Here is a 9,609-nt window from a genome sequence, read left to right as displayed (position 1 = left end):
TAATTATATTTAAAAAATTAGAAAAAAAAAAAAAAAAAAAAAAAGATATATATATATATATATATATATAAATATATACAATGTAATATATGTTATATATGTAATATATATTATTAACTCGTTCAGGTGTGTGCATCAAAAAAAAAAAAAAAAATATAATAAATTGAGGAAAAAAAAAAAAAAAAAAAAGAAAAGAATATATTACCGCATTTATATATTTACAGAAAAATTTATATATATATATATATTATATTATACATAATATTTATAATAATTTGTTTTATATTTTTATATTTCCCATTATATTATTTATTTATTATATTTTTTTTTTCCTTTGGTGATGATACGTATTATAAAATCTATTCAAATGAAAAACTAAAAATAATTTTTTTTTACATTTGTTTTGAACCGTTTTTTTTTTTTTTTTTTCTTTCTTTCTTTTTTTGTTTTTTTTTTTTTTAAAATGATTACATAAAAATGTAGAAAATAAAGATATAATATTTATATTTTCCGAATTTTTAGATTTTCAAAAACGTCAATTTGTATACTTATTTAAAATAATAATAGGAAACTTAGAAAATAAAAGTTATGACATATTTAATATTAATATGAAATATAAGATAGAAATATATATTTAAACATATGAAAATGGTATCTATATACATATAGAATGTAAAAGAAATATATCATATATATATAACATATTTATATTTATATTATTTTTGTATTATATAATATTAAAAATTTATAATATATATTTTTTTGAAGTATATTATAATATCTTATATTATATGAGATATATGTGCATAATATTTCAAAAATATCCCATTTTTGAAAAAATCAAACAATATAAGATCAACGTTCTTTTAAGTATTATTTGGTTATAATATATATATATATATATATATATATATATATATATATATATATATTTATATATTTATTTATTTATATATTTATTTATTTATTTTGATTTTTTATTTTATTTGTACATTATGGATTTATAAAAATATAATTCATGAAAATATGTTCTTTCATGTCGTTATAATTTATATATAGAAAAATTTATATATATATATATATATATATTTATTTATTTATTTATTTATCTATTTATTCCATCAAAGGAATATGAAATGCTCCTTATAAATGTTATTATAAAATATTGTTGTAAATATGCTTGTAGATATAATTGTATACGATATTATGAAAATATTTATATAAGAAGAATACGATAAAAAATACACATATTTTTATAAATATTATGAATGGGGAGGGAAAAAATGTTACATTTTTTAATTATGAAGAGTTTATATTATATATATATATATATGATAAATATTATCCATATATAAGTGTATACATCTCTTAAATATATTTAATTATATTATGAATTTATTAATATTTGTATATTTTATATAATATTTCGTTTTTTTTATTCGTATATATTTATTAAACATTCAAAAGTTTTCCATACAAAATAAATAAATATATATATATATTTATATTTATATATATTATAAATGCGCAATATTTGAGAATATTCCTTTGAGTATGATATATACATGATACCGTATTCAAAATATATTGAAATTTCAATTTAATTAATAGAATAATTATTTACCATATATACATATAAAATTTCATTTAAAAATTTTTTTTTGGTTTTAATTTAATTTTTGTTTTTATATTATACAGAATGTACGATTCTTGTTATGATAACAATTATCTACATAATTTTGAATATAATTTAATTAAGTCATATGACACTATTAAGAAAATACCACATAAAAGGGATAATGTTAACATTGATAAAGATGATGATGGCGATGATGATAATGATGATATATATATACACACCAAGAATATAGATGATTTATGTTTGAAAAAGAAGATATATTTGTTAGGCTTAAATTATGATGAATATATTTTATTAAGAGGTAGTTTTCGTTTTCGAGTTATAAAAGGGTTAATTAAATTTAATGGGGAAATAATAAAGCCTTCCTATGAATATAGGAACGTATTAATACCTCATTTTTATCCTTTATTTAAATTGATAGCTTTAAATGTGAATAATGTAAAGTATAAGGATAAAAAATTTATATATGATGATGTGGGTTTGGTAAGTGTTGATGAGGGAAAAAAAAGATCAAGTGGTGCTTTGAGTATTTTTGGACTTATAAGAAAGAGTAGTAATGATAATAGTAAAAATAATAATGATAATAATAAAAATAGTAATGATAATAATAAAAATAGTAATGATAATAATAAAAATAATAATGATAATGATGACAATAGTAATAATATTTTAAGTAATAGTATCCATGGAAGTCATAACAATATTGTTATTTTAAATAATAATGATAATATTAATACTATTAATATTACTTCAAATAAAGAAAATTTAAAAGCTAACGATTTTGATGTTCCCTTAAAAGATAACGATTGCATATATGAATGTGCTCATACGATTTTAAAGAATTATTTATTTGGATTAAATTTATTACCTGAAGATAATTTCAAAAGAAATAATTTTTATGAATATATTATGCATTGTGATAAAGAAGATGTGGCTGGTTATTCAAGTTGTTATATGATAAATACTATGAAATTAAGTTTATATTTTGAAAAATATCCTATTATAATTGCTTTTGAAAAAAAGAAAGACTTTTTATATTATTTATATAATAATAATAATGGTCCTACAAAATTAAATTTATCAAATTTCAAACAAAATAATAAACTATATATTGATACGTATCAATTTTCATATATATTAAAAGAGTTTTTATTATATATATATAATAAGAAAACATATAAGATAGAAAATGTTATTAAAAAAGTAGAGGATGTCGATAAAACATTGAATAATTATTATTTATTGAATGATGTGGAAACAAAAAGTGATAGATCTATAAATGAAACCATTTCAAAAGACGTTAATTATCATATTGATGAAGATGGTGTTGTTAGAATGTGTGATCCTGGAAATTGTAATGCTCGAAGTAATTTAAATAAAGATACAAAATATATGAATGAAGAAAAAGTGGAAAATGTTGGTGTTAAAAATGAAATATCTAAAATATATAAATTAGATAAGGATGAATGGTGGAATAATTTTAAAATAAATAAAGGTAAAGAAAATATTTTTGAAATATCATGTGTTGAAGAATGTAAATATGAAATAGATGAGAATAAGAATTGTGTTGAAACAAATGAAAAGGATAAGGTTAAAAAAGATGATTCAATATTTAGTTTATGGAATACATTTAGTATATCAATTATAGGTGATAAAGGGAAAGGAAAAAGCTTTTTTGTTATAAATTTTATTAATAATTTATTAAATTATTATAAAGGTGTTATATTAATAGATATTGATGTAGGTCAGCCAATTATTGGATTAAGTGGTTTTTTATCTATATATAAAATTAAGCATCCTATAAATAATTATAATTTTTTTTTTGTTGATAAAAATAAATATAAATGTATAAAGAAAATATTTTTTGGAAGTTGTTCTATAAATGACAATGTGAATTATTTTATTAAATGCTTAGAACATTTATATAATTATTTATATTTTGTATATTTAAAAAAGAAAGAAGAAAAAAAGAATAAGAAGAAAAAAAATAGCAAATTTTGTTTTCCTATAGTTATTAATACATTTGGTTGGATAAAAAATATTGGATTATTTTTATTAAATTTAAATATTTATTTAAGTAAATGTAATTTTCTAATACAAATTGATTCATTAAAAATCCCTAAAACATTGAAGAGAAAGATGAATAAACAATATTTTCATTCCTACATGTTTAATGATTTACTTTTAATAACAGAAGAAGATAAAGAAAATACATTTTATTGTATTTTAAATTTGAATAATAGGAAGGTAAATGTTATTTCTAAAAAATTTTCTATATTTAATATTATAAGTGAATATAGTAAATTAGATGAAAGTCATTTTATATTTTATAATTTTTCCATGTCTTTTCAAAATGAGGAGGAAAAAGAAAATGAGAAAAAAAGAAGACTTTCTAACGTGTCTTCTTATACACCGTCATCTTCATTTAATTCGTATAATTTATCAGGTGTGCATCAAAAGGATGGTTATAATTATAATATGCGCGGATATAAATCTTACGGAAATTATGGAAATTGTGTAAATTGTGTAAATTGTGTACATTATGGAAATGATGTAAATTGTGTAAATTGTGTAAATCGTGTAAATTCAATGAATAATATGATTAATACTTATTATGGTGGTTATAAAAGTTCTGGAAATTATTATAACAAGAGTTACAATAGTAATAATAATAATAATAACAATAATAGTAATAACTTGTATTATGATAATAATGCATGTAATTATTCTAAAAACATGTTTTTAAATAATTGTAGTAAATCTAATATTATTGGTTATACATATAATAGAGGAACTATTGGTTCGTGCCCTAGTTTTAATAATAATAGTGGTAATAATAGAAGAACTAATCCATGTTCATTAATGGATTATATGCATAAAGCGAAACACTTAAAGTTTGATGACCATGTTATGTTTTCTTCAAATGTCGATAGAGATAAAGGTAACAGTAGATGTACTTTAAATGAAAATGTGTGTTATAATAATAAAATAGGGTATAATGAATACAATAATAATAATTATTATAATGAGAAGAATCGAAATGATATGTATCAATATAATGAATCAAATTATAAAAATATTGAAAAATATGACTATTATATGAATAAGATGTGTCATTTTTTCGATAGGAATTGTGTTAGGGTTATAAATTATGTTAGTTATAAAAAAATTTTATCTTATAATGATATGGAAAAAAAAAAATATAAGGATAAAAGTATATCTATTTTACCTAAAAATCTGAGAGCTTATAGATTTTTTTCATACTTTTTTTATAAATTTAAAGAAATCATCTTTTATATACACAGTTATTCTTTTTATGATGGATTAAATGACTTTTTTTTTAAGCACGAAAGTTATGTTAGAAGTTTTAATTTTGCTTCTTTAGATGAAAATATTGAAGAAGAGATAAAAAATATGGACAAGGATGATCAAAATTTAAAATCTGAAGGAGGAGAAAAGAATTTATTATCACCATTGAGTAATAATGATGTAATACATGATTTAATGCCTCTGGAAAGTACCTTGAAGAGTATTCCATTAAATATAGTTAATGATATGGGTGATAGAACATTACATATTGATGTACCTTATTTGAATACTGAGGATGATACAAATAGTATGAATAAGAAAGTTGACTCTACAGAAAATAACAGCAATAAGAAGAGCGTTACGAATAATAACATGGATGATCATAATAATAATATAGATAATCCTAATAATACAAATGATCATAGTAATATAGATAATCCTAATAATACAAATGATCATAGTAATATAGATAATCATAATAATACAAATGATCATAATAATAATATGGATTATCCATATGATAGTGGTGAAAGGATAAATAATACATATTATGAAGATGATAAGATAAATAAAAAGAATTGCATATATTCATGTGTGCTATTTGATTTAAAGAATGTGAAACTAAGTAATTTACATTTCAAAAATGATTATTCCGAATTTGATGATAGTGAAGATTTTATAGCGTTTAAGTATTTCTTTAATAATATAATATGTTTATGTAATGATAATTCAAACACTGTAAAAAAGGATAATACATCAAGTAATATTAATGAAAAGAATGAAGAGATAATTTATCATATCGATAAATTAGATATAAATAATAATTTTGCAAATGTAAATTCAATAATAAAAATGGAAGATTTAAAAAAGAATAATGTTAAATTGATTCCAATAAATGAATCATTTACACATATATTAACAGCTTATGTAAAATTAATTGACAATATGAAACTTATCATATATTTACCTCATTGGTTTACTGATTATGATTTATTTAAACAAGTCAATACTTTTGTTACAGGTTCAGGTTTAATACCTTATAATATAAATGATTTAATTAATAATTATTCTGTTTATTTAGATATTATGAGTCCCAAAGAAATGAAAATTATTAAATACTTGAAGGAAAGAAAAACATCTTCCTCTTCAGAATATTTATGATATGTTTGGATAAAAATAATATGTTTATTAAATATAACATTTTTTTTTTTTTTTTTTTAACAAATATTTTTAATGATGTATAAATAAATGTTATAGCATTTAAAAGAAAGACCCATGAATATAATATATATGAAAGGTAATTTTTATATGTACATATATGTGTATTGATATATATAAATATATATATATATTTTAGAGGTTTATGTATGGAGAGAAATGTATATAATATGATTAAAAGATTTAAGAATAATGCTAAATAAAATTCTCCTTTTCAATTTTTTGCTATATATATATTATATATATATTTTTTTTTATTGATATTTATATATATCTTATATTTCACATGTTTGGATTATTCTTTTTATTTTTTTACAATAATTTTATTATAAATATTTGAAAATAAAAAATAAACATATAATAATTATTTTCATTAAATATATTGATTTTATATTATATAAATTATAATGCCTTTCTTTTTAAATTATTAAAATTGACACGTCTTAAAATATAAAATGTAAATATTGCAAGTTAAATATTTATTTTATTTTATTTTATTTTATTTTTTTTAAAGAGATATTAAGTGTATACATATAAACAAAAAGATATATATAATAATATCATTTGAAATATTTGAAGAGTTAAACAAATTATGGATTATATAAATACGTAAAAAAGTTTAAAATATCAAAAATTTACTTTATAATTAAAATTATAAATATATTTGTACATGTTTTTAAACATTTTTTTTTTTTTTTTTTTTTTATGTAAAATATAGGTACTATTTGGCATATATATATATATATATATATTTATATGATAGATATATATATTTATAAAATTTTTAATATAAATAAAATATTGCATTTCAGTGATATTATAATATATATAAAAATTTTTAAATTATTATTTATTTTTTTTGTAAATATTTTGTAAAATTATTTTTTTTATAATTTAAGAGTTAAAAGGTATTATATATATATATATATATATATATATATATATATATATATATATATATATATTTATATTTATTTATTTATTTTTTTGGTGGAAGAAAATAAAATATAATACATTATGAGAACTAATTTACAGTGTTGTAAGTTACAATCACAAGAATTGGCCTTAACTAATTGTGGGTTTATTAATATCGGATTATATAATAATTTAAAAAAGAGCGTGAAAAGTAATGATGTATATAGTGAAGTAGGTAATATGGTTTTAATATTAAGAGGTGATGGGAATATAGGGAGAGAAGAAATTGCTTTAAATACTTGTCAGAGGGAATTTTCGAGAATCCAATTAAAGGAGTTAGTAGAAATAAATATATTAGATAAAGAAAATAAGAATGATCTTATTAATTTTATACCCATTGATTCCATTGAATTAGAAGTAAATTTGTTTGTTAAACCTGATCGTTTAATTGAAATGGAAGATGAGAAATTAGAAGACGTGTTTAAAAAATATTTTCTTAATCATATATTAACGAAAGGTCAAATATTAGCTTTAAAATATAATGATATATTATTAAAATGTATAGTAAAAGATTTAAAGACAGCCGATTTTGATGAGATAAAGAGATTAAATAATAGCAGTAGTAATAATAATAGAAATTCTTCGGGATTTAGTAGCTATTTTAATAAATGGAGTCCTGGATTTAATAATGCAGATAATAAAAATCTATCTTATAATAGATTTGAAAGAGGTATATTATTTGAAAACACTGAATGCATATTTACAAGTATCAGTGATGGAGGGAAATTATGTATTGAATCGAAGAAAGTATTAAAACAAAATATCATAAAAAATAATTTCAACTTTGAAGAATTAGGTATAGGAGCATTAGATGAAGAATTCAAGACCATCTTTAGAAGAACGTTTGCTAGTAGGATATATCCAAATTATATTATAAAACAATTAGGTATAAAGCATGTAAAGGGTATGATATTATATGGTCCTCCTGGTACAGGTAAAACCTTAATAGCTAGACAAATAGGGAAGACATTGAATGCACGAGAACCGAAAATAATTAATGGTCCAGAAATATTAAATAAATATGTTGGACAATCAGAAGAAAATATTCGTAATTTATTTAAAGAAGCAGAAATGGAATATAAACAGAGTGGAGAGAATTCATTATTACATATAATAATATTAGATGAAATTGATGCTATATGTAGACAAAGAGGAAATGTAGGTTCAAGTAGTACTGGGGTAAATGATAGTGTCGTAAATCAATTATTATCTAAAATCGATGGAGTAAATAGTTTAAATAATATACTATTAATTGGAATGACAAATAGAATAGATTTAATAGATGAAGCTTTGCTTCGTCCTGGAAGATTTGAGTTACATATAGAAATATCCTTACCAAATAAAGAAGGCAGAATACAAATATTAAATATTCATACAAAAAATATGAGAATGAGTAATAAATTAAGTTCCGATGTAAATATATTAGAATTAGCCGAAAGAACTCCTAACTTTTCTGGAGCAGAAATTGAAGGTTTAGTAAGAAATACGGTTTCGTATGCTTTTGAAAGGCATATTAATTTTAATGATTTAACAAAGCCTATAAATGCAGATGATATAATGATAACAAAAAATGATTTCATGAAAGCATTGAAAGAAACGAAGCCTGCATTTGGAGCTGAAGAAGATATTATAGGTAATTTATTATGTAATGGAATAATAAATTATGGAAAAGAATATGAGAATATTGAGAATACATGTAAATTATTAATTAAACAAATAGTAGATAATGAAAATACAAAATTAATGAGTATATTATTATATGGTGAAAATGGTTCAGGAAAAACAACTATTTCTGCTTATATAGCTAAATGTGCAAATTTCCATTTTACTAAATTTATAACACCAGAAAATTTAATAGGTTATTCAGAAATTGGTAGAATAAATTATATAAATAAAATATTTGAAGATGCATATAAAACGCCTTTATCTTTAGTTATTCTTGATAATATTGAAAGGTTAATTGATTATACTCGTATTGGGCCACGTTTTAGTAATTCGATTTTACAAGCTATCATGGTCTTAATAAAAAAGAAACCAAAAAAAGAGAATCAAAAAATTTTAATTATCTGTACTACATCAGAATATCAATTTATGAAGGATGTCGGTTTAACCAAAAATTTTTTTGTTAACATACACGTTCCATTGTTAAGTACATCTTCTTCAATTAAAAATGTTTTACAACATAGAAATCAAACATATCATGATTTTCCGAATAACGAAATAGAAAAGGTAATATCATCTAATATAATTAAGAATATAGCGATCAAAAATTTATTAATGATTATTGATATGGCATCAGAGGCCTCGGATGATAAAAATATTACCAGTGATGTTTTTTTGAAAATTTTTAATGACTGCGGTTTGCTTTTGGATGACGACACAGACTATTAAGGGAAAATAATTAAATAAAAAAAAAAAAAAAAAAATATATATATATATATATATATATATATATATATATATATTTT

General features: G+C 19.6%; 2 protein-coding genes across 2 annotated transcripts; both read left to right on the top strand.

Moving 5' to 3' along the window:
• Positions 1-1,699: 1,699 nt before the first annotated feature.
• PRSY57_0302400 (hypothetical protein) lies at positions 1,700-6,109 on the top strand (the record flags this gene model as incomplete). The annotated part of the gene is made up of 1 exon (XM_012905653.2): positions 1,700-6,109. One exon carries the CDS (start codon positions 1,700-1,702, stop codon positions 6,107-6,109), a length of 4,410 nt encoding a protein of 1,469 aa, XP_012761107.2.
• A 1,074-nt stretch (positions 6,110-7,183) lies between these two features.
• Positions 7,184-9,532, top strand: PRSY57_0302300 (N-ethylmaleimide-sensitive fusion protein, putative; the record flags this gene model as incomplete). The annotated part of the gene is made up of 1 exon (XM_012905652.2): positions 7,184-9,532. One exon carries the CDS (start codon positions 7,184-7,186, stop codon positions 9,530-9,532), a length of 2,349 nt encoding a protein of 782 aa, XP_012761106.2.
• Between the last annotated feature and the right edge of the window lie 77 nt (positions 9,533-9,609).

This window comes from Plasmodium reichenowi, chromosome 3 (genome assembly GCF_001601855.1).
Source record: "Plasmodium reichenowi strain SY57 chromosome 3, whole genome shotgun sequence".
NCBI classification, from domain to species: Eukaryota; Apicomplexa; class Aconoidasida; order Haemosporida; family Plasmodiidae; genus Plasmodium; species Plasmodium reichenowi.
This window is presented reverse-complemented; position numbering and strand designations above follow the sequence as displayed.